The 20,272-nt window shown below is 43.5% G+C and overlaps 1 protein-coding gene across 8 annotated transcripts in view; it reads right to left on the bottom strand.

Moving 5' to 3' along the window:
* Nucleotides 1-19,938, bottom strand: part of LOC136502607 (SAGA-associated factor 29 homolog A-like) — a 30,218-nt gene extending 10,280 nt beyond the window's left edge. For 2 of the 8 annotated variants that reach the window (XM_066497853.1, XM_066497860.1), the window contains exons 1-6: nt 19,624-19,937; nt 11,242-11,335; nt 7,474-7,550; nt 7,267-7,397; nt 3,682-3,764; nt 1,939-1,998 (exon numbers count right to left, since the gene is read on the bottom strand). In XM_066497853.1, coding sequence (XP_066353950.1) covers nt 1,939-1,998; nt 3,682-3,764; nt 7,267-7,397; nt 7,474-7,550; nt 11,242-11,335; nt 19,624-19,774 — 596 coding nt within the window. In that variant the 5' untranslated portion in view covers nt 19,775-19,937. Of the gene's footprint in view, nt 1-1,938; nt 1,999-3,681; nt 3,765-7,266; nt 7,398-7,473; nt 7,551-11,241; nt 11,336-19,623 lie in introns of all 8 variants that reach the window. The other 6 variants (XM_066497854.1, XM_066497855.1, XM_066497859.1 and 3 more) reach the window with 6 other exon arrangements.
* Nucleotides 19,939-20,272: the final 334 nt, after the last annotated feature.

Genomic DNA, 20,272 nt, shown 5'->3' with positions numbered 1-20,272 from the left:
TGTGGACAGAGCTGCACGAGCACGGGCCATGGAGGCCTCGCGTTCAAGAGCTGCAGCGGTGCAGTGCTCCTGCTCAAGGGCGGCAAGGGCAGTGCGAACGCGCTTGTGGGCATCAGTGGCAACGTGGGAGGCAGCCACAGCAGCGTCGTCTAGGGCAGCCTTCTCCATGGCGGCGGCACGGTCACAAGCGGCGGCCGTGCGCTCTCGGGGGGCGGTCTGCTCAAGCTCAGCCTGGGCAGCAGTGGCAGCAGAGGTAGAAGGTGGAGCCATGGCTGGAGGGGCAATGGCTCGCTAGAGGAGGTAGCGGAAGCAGGAAGTCACAGGATCGTGACAGTCTCTTGGTACCGTGAGTGACAGTCTCTTGGTACCATGAGAGTGGATGAACATGTACTGCTTAATTCAACTGAAGATTGGTTACAAGATATATATAGAAGAGGAGACTAAGCTATAGAGAATAAAGGATGGGAAGAACCGAGGCAACATGCTGGGGGGAATCCCAGGTGGCAGCTGAGAACTAAAGCAGCAGCCTGGGAGACTCCCAGGAGGCAGCCGGCCATACATTAAATAGCATAGAAACTTGCTAACATTTACTGATGAAGGAAACTTGCTCTCGATTACATGCCTTTGCTTGGGGACAAGAAGGGTTTCCATGGGGCAGTAATGTCTTTTTTTCTTTAATACACAGAAGAGCTGTGTATCTTTGTATTAAGAGAGGAAAAAACGGTCCCTTACAAAATTAACCTCCTTACTCTGGACCGAGCTGTAAGGAAACATGTTTTTTTTTTATGTGCACATATCTATTGCTGTGAACTGCGATGGTTGGCCAAATTTCCTTTTTTCGAGTCGCGGTCTCCTCGCATTGCACAGGCGAGGGTAAGGCTTGCCACTGACACCCTTCCCCAGACCCCGCACAGAGCGGGAGCTCTCTGCACTGGGTACGCCCTTCTTTCTGAAAGGACCAGCAGGAGTTCTACCCGGCATAGAGGAGAAGAGTGAGTTTAAACATGAAATAGAAGCTCAATAAGGAGGGAAAAATCATAAAGTCAAAGAGCTCCACTAGAGGACTACTCTCTCGAGAATACCACACACCCTGATAGCTAAGTTACCACAACACTTTGACCTAAAGATCGGAGACCTTGCGCTCCCACAAAGCACCAAAGGTGAGGTTTGTCCCTGAAGGACTGGAGAAGAACACCCAAATTTGGGCTGGCTCTTTCAAAAACAACTGAGTTTCTATGTTTCCAAAGTCGCCAAGCACCCAAAACACTCACCATGTTGATGCCCTTCCTATTCTCCTTCATAGCACGCTTGATAAACTTATGCCACCAACCTGCGAAAGTTGGCTCAGCACTAAGTAAACATGTCTGGAATCCCAACGGCTCCAGAACTCTGAACAAGGAGTCTCACACCCATGATGGAGAGCAAGGAGTCTAGTAGTTTGACAAGTGTGTCCACCAGCCGTGGGACCCATGTGGAAGACAAGACCAAGTCACTACATTGCCCAGCCAACAGGAGAGGGAAGAAGAGAAAAACCAAAAACCTGTCGACTCAAGCACAGAAGACGATCTTCCTCATTATCGAGATCCCCCTCCAATTATCTCCTATGATTTCTCACTTCACTAGTCAGCCACAGGTGTGTGTTTAATGGGAAGTCTGCTAGTGTTGATGTTGTCCTTAGGGCAATTTCAAAGGAGGCCGCTATGTAGTGTCTTCTAAGCTTAGGCTGTTTGCCTTGTGGTAGTGGAGGGGCATTCCATTTCCCCGTGTGTTATTTGTGTATCTTTTCATCTTTAATGATATGATCACAGGTCTCATTCATATTTGAGGAAAAAAACTCAAAACTCAAAGTCGAATATTCGGAGAAAAATATTGGAGGTGATGTCATTAATTGTTCACATACAAGGAACTAAAAAAGGACAGATAGTTAGGAACTTAAACCTCTCATACTTTTGGGTGCTCTCTTCGTCATCACCTGGTTCTTCATCAAGTACTTCATACCTGCACATGCATCAATATTAAATGAGTGATACTTACAGAACGATGGTCACATATAAGGCAACAGCAACAGGCACACTAAAATGTTATGGTCGCTGATACGTTGTCCAGGGGCAACTAGCACAAATTGTTTAGTAAGGAGAAACCACTAACAAAGGGTTATCACAAACATGATATAAATCTCATCAAACTATATTGCATGCCAAGCCAGTAACAGCTTGTCATTACCTCCTCTCTACATGATAAAATGCAATGCCCACTTTTCCTCTTTTTCTTATTTATTATAGTGAGATTCAGTGCTGGAGATGTCATCCCCATAGCTGTCTCAGTTTCTGCAGGGCAATTTTTAGCAATACAGCGGATACCTTAAAATTTCCTATTTTCCCATCAATAATGTGGTGCCTTACCTACCCAGGATCTTGTAACAAAGGTTAACATTACCTCCATTAAAAGGTATTTTTTCCCTCGAGTAAACTTTTATATCACAAACAAATGTTTGCCCTACAGATAGAAAAAAGAGAATTTGGTGTTTCTACCCTTGCTCTATAATACAATGGTGATTGTACCCCTTTTTTTTAACTTTGTGATTTTGCCCTCATTTTTTTTTAACGGTGTTAGATGTCCCTGAATTAAACGATGGAAAAAATAAAAAAACAAAATCGGACCACACAAAATGACCAAACTACCCTCCTCTTATCTCTTCCCCACACTCAGTCGTTCACTCGTTCTTGCTCCCAGACTGTGAAACCCTAGCAATATTTGGAGGCGGCGGCAGCGCGATTTGGAGGCCGGGTGCACGTAGGACTCGCGAGCGGGTGGACACGCGCGAGCGGTAGCCGAGCGCGGCAGCCGGATGCCGGGGGGGGGGGGGGGGGGGCTGGGCGTTGGGCGCGTGCGGGCGTCACTGGCGGCCAGATGTGCGTGAGCAGGAGGCGGGCAGGCTTTAGCCGGCGCGGCTGAGGGGCGGTGGCGAGGGTGACGCGCAGGCGGCAGCACAGTCTGGCACAATGGCGCTCGCTTTCTCTAGCACGAGCATCATAGGTGCGCTCTGCTCCTCTCATTGAAGCTCCGGCAGAGCATGCTGACGTCCGTGGCCATGAGCATGGGCCCACTGCTGCATCTGGAGAGCAGGCTTTTGCACCAAGCGCATTGTCGCTACTGCTTGGATTCGATTGGTGCTCGAGTTTGATCACTCTGAATCTGCTGCTAACGTTGTGCCATGTATTTCTCTTTTGGGGCGTGGAGTTGGCAAATTAAATAATACAGTAATGTATATGAGCATATAATGGTTGTGATGTAACTGGAAAAATAAATTGTTTGTCCGACATTTTTATTTTACAAATTTAGAAAAGTCAAACCGGAATCAAATTTGAAATAACTGCAAATTGTGCCATATATATTTGACCAAATCTATTAAATTTTGTCAAAATACAATATAGTTGTCTTATTCTAAAATGGGGTAAAAACACAAATATCAAAATAAAACAGGGGTAAAAACGCTTGGGCAAAGTTGTCCTTTGGTCCAAAAGTCAACACCGTTAGAAGGACTTCACAGAGCAGGGGTAAACTCTGCCTTCGTTTTGAAAATCGCAGGGGTAAAATCACAAAGTTAAAAAAAAACGAGGGCAAAATCTCGCTTTAAAACAGGGGTAGAAACGCTTAGAAAAAAATAAAATAGATACATACTCTTTTGTTTCCTTATCGAAATGTATGACCTTCACGACAAACCACTCATCTTTTTCATCATCTGATTTTACCCTAGCAGCAACCTGAAATGGCAGAGATGAAAGTAAGTTGTAACTATTAAATAATTAAACAAATATACATAAAGCATGCATGTGCACCAACAGAAGGAAAGAGCTAAAGCTATGTACTAGGCATTGCATTGCTAGAGCTCAAAATCTGAGTAACCAAACTTAGTCATTGTCCTATAATATGATGTTTATAATTAGTTTTAACTTGAGACTGCCTGATAGTCTGATTAATTGTATAAATGTCAAATCAATGATAAGGAGATTTTATGACGTAATAATATCCATAGCAAACATATTATCTACAAACCATGTTCCAGACAGTCAGTTTGATTTAATATTTAATAATATTGCAATGTATAATTTATATTGTGCAATAGGGCTACCTTAGTTGCCTTAGAGTCAATCTACCCTATTATCACTTAATGGGATGTTTTACGATGAGAATATCACAAAAATTTCATAAGGAATTAACACCAAGCTGAATTCTTATATATATATATATATATATATATATATATATATATATATATATATATAACAATAACAAAGTAGGCTAAGTTGAATATTTATACAAGTATTTTTCTTGAAGTACACTAATGACTTGTTTCCTGCAACACAAATTCAGTTTCAACCAAAACCAAGTTATAGTTTAAAACAAACAAAAGTTCTTGTTTGGACTATTTGTCATGTGGGGAGAGCAGTTTAGCCGCAGAGCTAAGAAGGCAGGAACAGCTGGCCAGGAAAGTGGCTAATTTGCTGTTAATTAGAGGCGCACCATTAGCTGGGGCTAAGAAACATATTAATGAGTGATTGAGAGAGAGATTAGAGAAGTGATTGGCAGCCTAGTGCCTATATGTAAGCCGAATGGCTCCTGGTGAAGGATTAAGCAAGAACAATATTCCTATCTCCTAATCTACCTTCCTCGTCTTAATCTCATCCCCTTCAACAATAGGGTGCCGAGGGGTAAAACCTCGCCCCAACCTCTTTTTCTCGAACACGCAGGAGAGCTGCGTATCATTATATTAAGAAGAAAAAGGGGCAACACAACCACAAACAAACATAAACACCAACACCAACACACACTACACACGCCACTCTAATATATTTTGTGATTACAAGCGCACCCGTTAGAACTGAGACAAGCGACCGACACCCCCAGACACCAACCTACTACTCTTCATGTGCCGAACCAGTCAAAGAAGAGAGGCTCCGCGCGCCTGCTATCTCCCAAAGACGCCGTTCATCACTAGTGACGCTGAGAGCTCTTGACATACTAGGAGTCGCTCCACCTCACGGATCAAGGCTACGAACTACGTAGCCGAGGTCCAACTACCCTAGACCACGACGCCCTTGACACTATTGGAGATAATACAACAAAATTTGATCAATTTAAACATGGATTTCGATATATTAAAGATCTTATCACAAAGATGGATTGCAATGTGCATATTTATATGATCAAACTACACTTTCTTATAAGCAAAAATTTATCAAGGTTTACAATTTTGCCTTTGGATTTTTGTAGGATATAAACTATGCCTAGCAAACAGAGTTGCTGAAATATAATCCAAGTCTCATAAGCTTCGATAATTCTAGCTAAGTGATAAAAATTTACTTAAAGTAGCAATTTAGATCCCATTAAATGCCAGTGATTACAAGCCTCATAAGCTTCGATAACTCTAGCTAACCGATAAAAAACCTGTCTCTAGAAACCATTTCTAGAAAGGCAAAAAGTAATTCTCGTTCAAATAAAGAGAATGGAAGAATTGGTGGACCTCCCATTTTCAAGGCAAGCCTCAGCAAATCACATGTAATACCATCCTAATATATTAGTTTTCTGTACTCCAGAAGTCAAAATTGTGTCATTCTAACAATATCCAAATTCAAACACTTACAAACACATGGTTTTTTTCTCTCTAACAAGTAGGAGAGTTGCATATCATTATATTAAGAAAAAAGGGGGAGAGCCCTTACAAACACACACACCCACATGACAAAACCAAGTTATAAAAAACCAGACCCGCATGTGACAGATCAAATAACCCCGATCAAAGCAACCACACTACACCAGCTAAAGGGCGATAAGGTAGGAGATACCTCGAGCCCCGGCCAAACCCCAAAAAAATAACTCCTTGCCAATGAGTGGTAAGGCTATGCCAAGCTTGGAGAAGCACCATCAACCACATTTATTAGGATGAATCCACAGGTCCAAGTGCCAAAAACAAGGGAATTGAGACCTTTCTAAAATTGATGCCCAGCCTGCAAATTGATTCTTGCACACCAATCATCAAAGAACGTGTTAAGTATATGAAGGCCCATCTAATATAGGCCCATATGGCCCATGAGGCTCCTATATATAGTAATCTCCACTAATGGAATGATTAGACTCTCAAATCCCAAGGTTAGTGACACTCATCACTGATCTGCGGGGAAAATAACTGCAGGCTGCAAGTTTGAACCAGAACTCTCTTGCAAAAACACAAGACAAGGGCGAGTGGTTGATAGATTCTTCAGCTTGATCACAGTGAGATCTTCAGGATGAGGAAGCCCTCTTCTTGACAAACAGTCTTCTGTCCAACACCAATCATGAGCTACCAACCACAAGAAGAATTTACATATTCCTGGAGCCTAGGTTCTCTTTTTTTCTCAAACACGCAGGAGGGCTGCGTATCATTATATTATAGAAGATAAAAGACAGGAAAAGAACCCGAAGTACACTTGGTTTAAAAGGTTAAAGACTCGCCAGTGCTAAAAGAATGGAGCCCAGGTTCTCCAAATTCTAGAAACCAAAACTAAGTCATTCCCTGGATGAGGTTTTTGTAAGCCGACTTTGCCAAATATTGGCCACTTGAAGATAAATGCCAAATACGAGAATCTTCGACACCAGGCTGCAGGATGACATCCCTGACAAGATCCCAAAGAGATAGAAATTCTAAGATGACTCCCACAATTAGAGCGCCTTGGATATCAAGACCCACAAATTATTTGAGAGGGTCTGCTGTACAGTCCTGTTAGCTCTCCTGAACGCGTGGTTGCCATTATGGATGTTTTGAGGAAGGGACATATGCAAAATCAGTGCCTCCAACAAATTGCAGCAAGTCCTACAGTACTACTCCGTCTATCCTGAAATATAAGGCATTGAAGCATTTACAATTAGTCCCATATTATAAGGGATTCTAGATGAATTAATTTCCCTAGGCGCCCAATCACATGCCTACCTATAGAACCCAACACAATGTTGATTATCAACCGAACCACCAAGCTCAAAATATGGTAAGCACAATATGTCCCCACGATTAAGGGAGGGGGCTTTACGTGCATAATTGCTTTACCCCATAACATGTTCTAGAAATCCTAGGATAATTATATTTCAAGATGAAGGGAGTACTTCAAAACACAGGGAAGCTCCTATATTTTCCAACATGGAAGGTAGAAGCTTGCCTAGTAAAGCATGCACTGATGAATACAAGAAATATAAAAACTAACTGATGTTATTAAATAAAGCTGAAGTTGAAACCTGCTCTCCTTTCAGGCTTGCAGCTTGGTCAAGTTGATTCCTCATAGATGCAGCAGAAAATCGTGCAGAATCTGTATCAGACTTGATCCTCTTCTTTTTCTGCTCACCAACTTCTGAAATATAGAAAGCAACTATGGTACTGCATGCTCTGAGTTAAAAAGCATGTTCCTAGCTTGCAAAATCTTGGTTCTAAATTCCAATACTCACCTATCTTTTTCTTTTGTGCAGTTGACGCTCCAGATTGCAACAAACCATCTAGTAATCCAATCAAAGCGTTTGAGGCACTGCAAGAAGGCATAATTGTGAAATTTTCCACTGCTGCACCAGACTCTTCAAAGTTCGAACTGTTAAAATTCGCATGCAGCAATAGCAAAAATGGAAGCACAAAGAGCGATGTCCAATTGATATATTAGTTCCCAGAATTCAAAGCAAATATTAGAGTGACTGCATTGGAATATTTACTGTAGTCAAATCCTATTGACATTCGAGATAGGTGAGAGAGGTCTCAGTTGTTAGGAAAAAGCATCTTAGATATATTCCAATGCCCAAAGAGCTAGATATGAAGATGTACAAAGTGCAGATAGCACCCAACACTAGTGACTAAATACATACACAGTATATACATCTAACACCTCCCCTCATACTCCTGGTGGGTCAACAACACTTTGTTTGGGGCGCAAACAGCCATGTTACGCCCTAGTTTGCGCCTTCGTGAAAAAATAAGCTAACTGAACCTCAGAAGGCACATGGTGGAGTCACAATATGATCATGCACTTATGAGCCGGTCATGTGGTTGCTGGCGCCCGAGTGCAGGTACCACCTCTGCTCCATGCCACCGCCCACTCGTCCGAGGTGGACTTGGGCGCGCGACTCATCAAGGAAGATGCCCTACGTCGCCTTCCCCTGCTCCGCAGCCGCTATCTCCTTCCTCGCCTCCAGCTCTAGCTTGACGTCGTGTAGCGCGCAGAACACAGCCATCAGAAGGGCAGGCTCCTCGCTGTCCACCTGCGCGAGGTGCGCCTCCTCCTTCTTGGGATTCCTGCAATTCTGGGCCCAATGGCCAGTCTTCCCACAGCGCCGACAAGTATCCATGTGGAGAGGCTCACCGTCCTTCTTCTTCTTCTACGGGGCCTTACCGCGACGCTTGCCATCGCCGCCGCGGCTGGAGGAGCCTTCCCCAGACCACTTCTCCTGCATCCGGGCCGTCCACTCCTCGGTCATCAGCAGCTTGCCGCCGGCCACTGTCATCGCCATCTCCACGCACTTGTCCACCGCCCTCAAACGCACTATCACATCCACGAGCGTGAGGGTGGACAGGTCGATCAACATTTCCATAGAGAGCGCGATCTGTGTGTACTTGGGCGGCACCAAGCGCAGGTACTTGGCGACGGCCTTCTCGTTAGTGATGGCGACTGCCAGCGCCATCAGTTGGCTGACGAGCAACTGCAAACAGAGCGAGAAGTCCTCCACTGCCTCGCCGTCGCGTAACGCCAGCACCTCGTACTCCAGCCGCAGCTGCTGCGCCTTCGCCTTCTTTGCGCGGTCAGACCCGACCCCCATAGCCTTGAGGGCGTCCCAGGCAGCCTTGGCAGAGTGCCCAGCGACTCCACGTACTCATGAGGCACGGCGGAGAGGATCGTGTCCATGGCCGAACAGTCCTCCTCATCCTCAGTGCCTTCCTTGACGGCCTTCCAGAGCTTCCACGCCCTAAGCTTGACCTTCATCAGCACCGCCCACCCGCCGTAGTTTGTGCGGGTGAGGGCCGGCCAATTAGCCCCGCTAACCTCCCACACGGTCCTCTACACGATGACCTCCTGCTCCACCATGCTGCGTCGCCGATGCAACGTCCTCGCCTGCCATCGCCGGCGATCAGCCTCAGTAGCAACCTGGCTCCAATACCACTTGTTGGCCCTCGATCTCTCTGCACAGGTGAGCAGCTAGCTCACCAACACTCACACAAACTCAAACGGCTAGAGGTTGAAGAAGGGGTTGAGCACAGCACACACACACCGCACGAGCAGCAGCTCAAATGTGGCAACTGAACTGTTTCCATTGCCTTTGCTCTAGTAAGTATACAAGTGCTTGTACCTCTACCAGGTACAATAAGGTATGGTGAGTACACCAACTCCTAGTACTATGACTGCATGGCTTAGCTCAGCCCCAACTACTCTACATGGCTGATGTAAGCTACTACAACAATGACCTATTGCCATACTGCTACAGCGACTAGAGACGACAGCAAGAGATGACCAGCTGCTAATCCTAATCTGTAGCAATCAAACAAGAGGGAGTAGCGAATTATCTTCCAGGGGGCGGGGGGGCACGCGTGGCTGGCGGAGGCAGCGGACGCGGTTAGAGCCTGCGCGCCGTTGAAGGCGGGGAAAGGGAAGGAAGGGGAGTGGGGGAAATGGAGTTGCTTGCCGCCGTTGAGGATCGGGTCTAACCCCAGAGCTTCGATACAATGTTAGGAAAAGCAACTTAGATGTATTTCATTGCCCAAACGGCTAGATATGAAAATGTACAAAGTGCAGACAACACCCTACACTAGTGACAAAATACATACATAGTAGATACATCTACTACCAAGTATCATGGTTAGTGGGCATTTTGGTCCTGTTTGTTCCAGTTACAGATTGTTGATTCTAGCTTTTATAATCCCTAGGCCCGAGCTAAAACAAACAGTTAGCTTTCGATCTAAGCTGCCTTAAAGCAGCCTTCATACAACAATCCAGCCCCACCAAGAATCCGGGTAGGGCATGTTTGTTTCAGCTTTTGGACCCTCAGCTTCACAATCCAACTCTTCACAAAATGTCCCACCAGTTGTTTTTCAGCTAGCTAAAACAAACAGGACATTAGGATATCTTATTGACTTGACTAAGAAGGCCAATTAAAAATCAGTAACATGGGCACAGAAACTGATACAAATGCCATTTTCATACAACACAGAAGTTGGTTTTCCAAGAGTATCCAGAATTCAAGGTTCAATCACACATGTACCTTTTGTCTTGATTAGTACCTTAACACATTGTATGAACTGTATATCCTAATCTAAAAAATCCACTAAGTTAATAGGTAAAAAATAATAACAAAATTTAACAGATGATCTATACTAGAATAGTTCAGAATTAGTCATGAGGAGAAACTAGTGCTAAAGGAATATGTGTATCTGATTTCTTTTCTTTGCTTTTTTTGCCACATCGATGCATATCGTGTTGTCAGCTCATGTAGTCATGTTTGATAAGAACAGACACGCGTTTGACTCATTCAGGAGTCCTATCGGCGGAGGGAGAGAAGCAGCTAATAGACATCAGAGAGACTTTGGGAGAGAAGGGGCATGATGGCAAAAGGCAGATGAGGATGATGATTGGCCTGGGAACGTGTGTAGCAGTAGAGAGAGAGAGGGTCTTCTGACCACTGTTTTTTACTCCACTTCTGAGCTAGTGTGGCTTCCTATGCACTAAACCTGTGCTAGTGTGGCTTTTGTTGCCACCGGTGAGTCTTTCCCTCGAGTACAACACTTAGTGGATCTTCTAAGTATAGGCTTTTTTTTTATGATTGAAAGCCAAAAAAACTATTTCACAATTACAATATATACGCTAGACGAATCCCTGAATCCTTATTTTCTGAACTTGCTGAATCTGACACCCACGGCCATGTCAGACTAACTTGCGCACCCATTTCACAACACACGGGGTGAAGCAGACTTATCCAAAGAAAAAATTATATTTTTAATCAAATGGCATAAACCAAATTACTTTGAAGAGATGAATATTCTACAACATTCTTAGTAAGGAAAATAGATTTCAACTGTGAATCCCAATGCCTCAATTCAACATAATGGTATTTTAACAAGAAAACTGTCAGCAATAATTTTTTGGAAGAAAAAACAGCTTAGAAGACAAATTGATACTTTCTGATTTATCATAGTATTGTCCTGCCAGACAACCAGGGGCTAGGACTTCATGATATATTTACCTGATTTCATTCTCAGAGAGCTCCTTTGCACGTGCATATAAACCACGAAGCTTAAGCAAAATGGCATCAACTGATTTATCAACCATCTCTGGGGCTATAAAACAAGGTAAAGTTGAGCAATGTTAATAGTTCCATCCTTACAAATGTGTATCAACTAGTAACGAAAAAGAATAGGTCAAGAGAACGGAAACTGTCCTGTTTTATTGCAGCCAAATGACAAGTAAGTTTGCTATAGTTTTGACAACCAACTGAAACCTTACATTGGGATTATATTAGTTAGCTGTGCATTAGGAAAAAAAAAACTGTAGACAACCAGTTTGAAGTAATGTTTGGCCCATCAATACCAGCTTTGACTTGAACCATACATATTTGGATCAGTATGGTTTAACAGAACTTCTATCATGGTGTGCAGGTCCATGGGACAGTGGACCTCACACACAAAGCTCCAACCAAATACAAGATTCTTTCAAACCTCATGTATGCAATATGTACAACGATCTGATGAAAAAAAAACAAGACTCATTGTGGTATTCCAAATGTTGGTAAAGATCCTCGTACGCTCTACCATTTGCCACACTTACAGCTCGTTTTGCAGTCTTCTTTGCCATCTTATACTTCTGGACAACATAGAGAAGTACAAGGTGGCAAAGAAGACTGCAAAGCGAGCTGTAAGTGTGGCAAAGGATAGAGCGTACGAGGATCTTTACCAACATTTGAGTACGAAGGAATGAGAGAAGGACATTTATAGGATGGCTAGGGTTCGTGAGAGAAAGACAAGGGACTTTAACCAAGTTAAGTGTATTAAGGATGAAATGGAACATCTCTTAGTGAAGGAGGATGAGATCCGACATTGATGGCAAGAGTATTTTGACAAATTGTTCAATGGTGAGAATACGGACACAACCTTTCAGTTGGATGACTCTTTTGATGACACCAATGGACGCTTTGTGTGGAGAATCCAAGAATCTGAGGTCAGAGAGACGTTGAAAAGGATAAAAGGAGGTAAGGCGATGGGACCGGATGGTATCCCAATCGAGGTGCGGAGATGCCTCGGGGACATAGCTATAGTATGGCTAACCAAGCTGTTCAACCATATTTTTCGATCGAACAAGATGCCTGACGAGTGGAGAAGAAGTATATTGGTACCGATCTACAAGAATAAAGGGGATATTCAAAGTTGTACTAATTACCGGGGAATTAAGTTGATGAGCCATACTATGAAGCTATGGGAGAGAGTTATCGAGCATCGCTTGAGAGCAATAACGCGGGTCTCTATGAACCAACTTGGTTTTATGCCCGAAAGGTCAACCATGGAAGCTATTTTCTTAATAAGACAAGTTAAGAAGCGGTATAGGGAGAAGAAGAAGAACCTACACATGGTTTTTATTGACTTGGAGAAAGCTTATAATAAAATACCAAGGAATGTTATGTGGTGGGCTTTGAACAAACATAAAGTCCCAACGAAGTACGTCGGACTCATTAAGGACATGTACAACAATGTTGTGACTAATGTTCGAACAAGTGATGGAGACACGGATGACTTCCCGATTAGGATAGGACTACATCAAGGATCAGCTTTGAGCCCTTATCTGTTTGCCTTAGTGATGGATGAGGTCACAAGGGACATACAAGAGGACATCCCTTGGTGTATGATTTTCACGGACGATGTAGTGCTAGTTGATGAAAGCTGGATATGAGTGAATCAGAAACTGGAGTTATGGTGGGAGACTTTGGAGTCCAAAGGTTTTAGACTCAGTAGAACTAAAACTGAGTATATAAGATGTGACTTCGGCACTACTACTCGAGAGGAGGAATATATTAGTTTGGAACGTCAAGTAGTGTCTAGGAAGGATACCTTTCGTTATTTAGGATCAATGCTACAGATAGACGGTGATATTGATGAAGATATTAGCCATAGAATCAAAGTAGGGTGGATGAGGTGGTGCCAAGCATCTGGTGTCATATGTGACAAAAAGGTACCACAGAAGTTAAAAGGCAAGTTTTATAGGATGGCGATTAGACCTGCTATGTTGTATGGTGCAGAATGTTGGCCTACGAAAAGACGACATGTTCAACAGATAAGTATCGCGAAAATGCGTATGTTGCGTTGGATTTGCGGTCATACAAGAAGGGATTGAGTTCGCAACGATGATATACGTGATAGATTAGGGGTAGCACCAATTGAAGAAAAGCTTGTCCAACATCGGTTAAGATGGTTTGGACATGTCCAACAGAGACCTCCAGAGGCACCGGTGCGTAGTGGAATCCTAAGCCAGGATAGTAACGTGAAGAGAGGCAGCGAAAGACCGAAATTGACTTGGGCAGAGGCAATAAAAGGAGACTTGAAAGGATGGAATATACCCAAAGACTTAGCCTTAGATAGGAGTGCTTGGAAAACAGCTATTCACGTGCCTGAACCTTGATTGCTTCTGCTGGGTTTCAACTCTAGCCTACCCCAACTTGTTTGAGACTTAAAGGCTTTGTTGTTGTTGTTGTTGTTGTCGTTGATTGTGGTATTCCATATTTATTTCGAACGTAAATGTTTTCTCAAATATTTGTAATGTAAATGTCATTTCTCAGTGTTCACTACTAGTCCAACCAACACAATGGTGTTAGCAACCGAAAGGTTTACATCACAACTATTAACTGAACCAAAAGTAATAAATCATTTTAACTATGGGAATAATGTTTCACATTTTTTTCTCAAACACGCAGGAGTGCTGTGTATCATTATATGAAGAAGAATAAGGTGTCTAGGTGACTCAAATAACCCCTTAGAAGGGCATGACCAGTACAGCAGAAGAAAACACAAAAAAAAAACCCCAAAAATTAAGTAACACCAAGGACCAACAAAACAGTCATGGCCATAAGCTACGGAGCCCTTTGGCACCCGCCATACACCACAACTTGGCCTCATCTCTAATATCCTGCATGATGGAACTAAAATTGGGATGAGATCCCTCAAAGACAACAATTTCTATGCTTCCAAATCCACCATGCCACCAGGACGACCAAATAGATGGTATTCTGACTATTGACATATCTGACCATCACAAAGTAGCAAATCTTGAACTCAACAAGCTCAGATAAATACCACCATTTCATTGAGATTCCACCAAAACAGAAATATCAAACAACCATCTCTAATAAAGATTGTTATGAGTATAGATATGTTTGGCTAGAGATATCTGAAGTTGTGTACAAACTATAGAGATAAAGACAGAATCCTAGAGATGTAATAGGTTTAAACCTAGTACAAGTATCGTAATCCAAGTGGACTTGAGTCCTACTCGGTCATATACCAAAGTCCTATTTGTAGTCAAGACATGTATCAACTATGCCGACTATATAATAATCATAGGGAGCAACCTAAGGGCTTAAGTCGTTCCAAACTTCCTATTATCTTTTACAAAGTATCTAGAGCCACGAACCAACATCATTGATCCATAGATTAGATTAGGTTTTCTCAATTTCGAAATTCCCATGCTATTAGATTAAAACCCTAACCTTATTTCTCTTTGTGGTGGCCAAAGACAAGAACAACAACACGTTACCCAGTTCCGACGGTGCGCCTACTAAAGAGGATCTCAGCAAAAGTGGACGACAGCAACAACCTCATCTTCATCCGACTGTCCTCATGTGGTGTCCATGCTAATGTCGGCAACCACTGGTTAAGCCAACCTCCATGAGAACATCAGCTTTGTTGGTGCACCGTTGCGCGATGTGTTTGTCAGTTCGAGAGTGCCATGGTGTTGGATCATGTCCTCACAAACTACCTCCTCGAGCCCCTATACGCCATTGTCGCAACCTACAAGACCAGCTGCTTCCACTACATGGGCCATGCCAAAGCATGGCACTGCTCCAGCTTCCACACCATCATCCAATATAACAGTTAGCTCATCGACATGCTCCAAGATTGTAAAGCATGTGTACATCAAGCGCTTGCGTACCTACATGCATGGACGTCATTTAGAACTAAGATCAAACAGACCAGGCACATAGATCTATGCTCATGTACGCATGCATGGGCACAATCATATCTCTCTACAAGTACCGCTACTTCATCCACCACCATCAGCTCTACGATTACATCAGCAACACATATGTCAGCACTCATCACCGATGATCTTTGTCAGTGTGGTCTTCATCAACACACCACCTCCACGTTGTCCACAAGATAGATATCCCCTAACAATGTCTACAATACGACAGTAGGACTACGTCGTCTACAAGATTACAATAGCATGACTGCATCAACACAATTTCCTCTAACATATGCAAGACTGATGTGTCCTTGATTTATGTAACCAGGGTTGAAAACGGTACGGATATTTTCCAACCGTATTCGAGACCGAATCCGTTTAGAGGGGTTCAAATCTGTCCGTGTCCGAGTCCGGATATTCAACATCCGATACCGTATCCGTATCCGAATAATCAAATTGCATATTTATGATGTCTATATCCAATCGTATCCTATCCGGCATGGTTGACAATATCCGTATTTGAATCCGAATCCGGACAGAAATATGAAAACAAATGTAATATCAGTGATATCTGTTCGTATCCGATCCGTTTTCATCCATATATGTAACACACTGCACATTTGCAAGAATGATGTCCTCTGGCATATGCAAGACACTCCAAATCAGATATGCCAAACGCTACCAATGGCATCCTCTGACATAAGCAAGATGTCTCTTCTACGAACTACAGCTCTATCTACAATATTGCTCAGCATCCTCTAACATATGCAAGACTATGATGTCCTCTAACATATGCAAGATGCCCCCGATGGTATCCTCTGACATATGCAAGATGCCTTTTCTATGAACTACTATCTACAATATATCTCAAATTTTTTTCGGCAATGAGCGGCTACATCAACCATGACTACATCGAAGACAACTACTAGATCATCATGATCAGTTACCTCGATCGTGTCTACAGCAAATCAGTGGTAACAATTCGAGTCAAAGCATTTGTGTCATCACTATTGTTAGGAAGATGATGGTGGTGAGGCATAGGGGCAAAGGGGCGGCTGCTCTAGGCCCCTAGAAGGAAGGACACCTCCCAGGTACATAATACATAATATTAGCACTTGGCATATGGATTAGTCCACCACCAAGACGTATAGCCAATTGACATCGCCTAAGCCGCACTACATGAATCAAGTCGCAATGACTTGCCTTACCAAGGCTTCGATTGTGCTTGGACTCGCTGATTGTCAGCCATCTTCATAAGCGAACGACTCAGTGACAGCAGGACCTAGTACAACTTATATCATACCCCAAGTGGACCTATAGTCCTACGTGGTCATGTACCAAAGTCCTATTTGGGGTCAAGATATGTACCAATTGTGCCCAATATGTTATGTGGGGAAAGCCATATCAGCGTAGAGGCGAGAAAGGCAAGTAGCTAGCTTATTAGCAATAGAGGCCAGGAAGGTATTGGGTCTAATAGAGGGGAACTAGCCCCTGACTAGTACTTGCTTGTATTGGCTGGTGTCCTTGTAAACCAAGCTGATGTACTCAGTGGGGAGCAAGAAATGAAAGTCTTCTCCTACCTCTCCCTCTCTCCTGCCTAATCCTTCTCTTCCACCATAGGGTGCAGGGGTGTCAAACCTCGGCCTGAAACAGACCATGACTACCACCTAAGGAGTCCTGGTCCTCCACCCCCTAGGCCCTAGACATAACAGAATATATAAATAACATAGGCAGTAGCCTAAGGGCTTAAGCCATTCCAATTATTTTCTGCAAAAATAACACAATGCTTAGGCAATCTTAATACAAGTATCTAAACAGACCTATAGGAAAAGAAACCAAATTGGCGATTTTCTATTGTGCTCCAATTCTGGTCGAGTTCTCATTGTCCGGCAAAACAGAATGTAAGTATGGAAGGTTAGGTTTAGGGTTCAGAACTCATTTACAGCAACAGATCTCCCTGTGCATGATGTTGATCTTGGCGATCATAACCACCTGCACTTTCCACAAGACCACAACTGATCCAGATTGTTGAGCTTCTCCCACAGAACCCCCAATCCCCCTCCCTCTGCAAGCGGCATCTCCAATTCTCCTTACCCTGGGAACGTAAACCAGAACTCAATTGGAAATCTAGGGTAGATCCAATGGGCAAAGCTTTGGAAACTCTAAGGGAGATGGCTTTCAATAGCAGGTTATTTAGATGAGAATAAATGAATACTACGTTCTAAATGCTGGGTTCGGTTGCGCCTAGGTTTCCATTGTTGGTTATAAGGGCAACGGGACAATTTGCCTGTCTTAGCCTTCTTCGATTATGCCACTCGTAGACGATCAGTTATGCTATGCGGGACCAATGTGAATTTTACAACTTACATACCAACATAATCTTGAAAACTACAGGATCAAGTAAACAAAGAGAATCACTATATATTCTGTTTACAACAAAACTATTCTGTTTACAACAAAATTATTAGACTTCTTAAAATTTAATAATAGATCAAGGCATCATACCAAATTAGAAGCTTTCTCAAAACAATAGATCAATATTTGGCAATTAGAAATCTTCAATTCTTGCATCCCTAATAAGCAGATAAGTTCAAACTGAAACAATAACCAGACCTCTCCCACAGCACCTTTCGCCACACCACAGCACACATGTCACCAATTCAACCGCAACCTATCCTAAGAAATAATGTACAGAGGCAGCAAAAAAGTTATGTGTGGCTTGACCTCCTTAAGTCAACAAGCAACTGGAAACACACAAGTCTGTTCCTTCTTAAATGGATACCTAATTTTATTTTTCAGAAAAGGGTAAAAGAATTTATTTTCCATCAACGTAATCATAGAACTACATGTCAAGGTGGCCAGTTCAAACAAAATAACAATTCCCATCAGCACAAGTTTTTGACATATAACACTTCACATAGAACACCTGCGTACCTCGGTCATCACGCACATGCAACCACTATAAGTACTCTTTTGTTTTTTCAATGAACCACTACAAGTAATCAGTAGTGAAAAATAGCAGATTGTGTGGCATAATAAGCAGGTTCTGATTGCTTAATCTGGAGGAAAGTATAAAAGGAAAAAAGTAGCATAACAGAAAACAGGCAGGTTTGAAACATATAATATCACACCCCCTTCATACATAAGAAGCATCTCTTTCAGTGTGTGTTTGATTCGTCGCCTGGCTGATGGTTAACTACAGTTGTAGTGTTTTCTACGATGAGGTCAAAGGTCAAGGTGAGCGAGCATCAACTAAGACAGTATGGGGCTGTTTGGTTCTGACCCTGGCGCAGGTGCCCGGGCCAGGCAGCTCCCCAGGCCGTTGATTTTGAGCGCCTGGTGGTCAGATGGACTTGCCTGAGCGAGCACCCCCAGGCCACGCTGCGAACCAAACAGCCCCTATATGTACTTGCCTAATTCAATTAACATAAAATGGAATATTCTAAAGATTCCTAATCCACCACCCTCCCAAAAATAATTTCTCGAAAACGCAGGATAGCTGCGCATCATTATGTTAAGAAGATGAAAAAGGGACAAATGCCCATACAACACAAAAACTCAAAAACACACACACACACACTCTCTGCTGCTGCCCTTAGGAATACTCGTGCCTGCAAAAGAAACTACAGACGACCAATCGACCATAAGACAGGGCGCTAACCACCCGGAGCAATGGCAGCTAGGAGGGATAAACCTCGAGCCCCTGCCAACGACCATACCTTTCCCTCATCTTCAGCTACAGCCAGTGCTGCCTGCAATATTTGGGGCTGCGCCATCAAAAACGCACTTGTTGCTGTGTGCCCATAAAGTCCAGGCTCCAAGGATAATGAGGGAGTTGATTCAGTATCTCTACATGGCACTTTAATTTGGTTCTATCACACATGTCAAAAAAAAACTAACATCATCTTTATTTTCGCCTACATGGCACATTAATTTGGTTCTATTTGCATTTATGTTTTGCCACATGGCTCACAAGCAAGCCGAATGGCTTTCGAATCAACAAAAGTACAAAAAAATAAAATGGATGTCTAATACTGAAAGACAAAAGACCCTTTACAGCGTCCTGGAGTGAGGAAAACCACCCTTACGCCAATGCACAAACCTACGAGTTCTTCAATCAACACGCAATCCAGGAGCTACACACATAGGTGCATACACTCCAACAACATTCCCTAACAAGCTTTTCCAGTGGACATTCCGGCAAAAGTAATGTAATTAAGCACAGCACGAGCTAGAATTCCTACTCGACCGCCCTAAACTGACAATGGAGCTACCAAACTCATTGGGAAATTAGCCTACGAATCCAGGTAGCAGATCAAACAACGAACGAATAAGTCAGCGCTGAGAGGCGGAACAAGAACCCGGGGCGGCGGTTAACAGCAGCTCGAGAGTAGCTTACATGCGAGGACCTTCTTGTGAATCTTGTTGATCTCGACAACGATGTCGTCCTGGTCCTTCTTCAGCTGGTCCAGCTCCTTGGCCTTCTCCAGCAGGCTGGCGATGTCCGCTCCTCCGCCGCCCGCGCTGCCGCCCCCAACTGACGACGACATATCCGGCTGCCCCTCCGCCAATTCCGCGAACGATCCAACTCGGGAGGGGCAGAGAGAGGGGGATGGCGGGCGGAGGTAGGGATCCCGTGGGTGGGCAGCTCGGGGGCCTGGTGGACTCGTGCAGGCGTAAAGGTGCGGACTGCGGCAGGCCGGCTATCCATCCACTGGTCTTGAAGCCTAGCTCAGCTGTGATGGTAGTTTGGTAAATTAGAGCATCTTCAATACTAATCAATGAGTTTTTCAGGTGGCTAAGCTTATTTGTTGGGTCTGCAACTGTTTTTAAAATCTTGTTCTAAAATATAGAAGATAATTTCGCATTAGGACTCCCCAACTATTTATAAACCACCTCATCTATATTTTCTTTGTCTTGTTCATTTGCATTAGCAGCTCTATCCTGCTCTTTATTCTTTCAATGAGCTCTATCCTGCTCTTTATTCTTTCAATGTTCTTCCACCTCTAGATTGGTAGATCGATAGGCACGCGGATATTCGGCGGATT

This window comes from Miscanthus floridulus, chromosome 14 (genome assembly GCF_019320115.1).
Source record: "Miscanthus floridulus cultivar M001 chromosome 14, ASM1932011v1, whole genome shotgun sequence".
NCBI classification, from domain to species: Eukaryota; Viridiplantae; Streptophyta; class Magnoliopsida; order Poales; family Poaceae; genus Miscanthus; species Miscanthus floridulus.
This window is presented reverse-complemented; position numbering and strand designations above follow the sequence as displayed.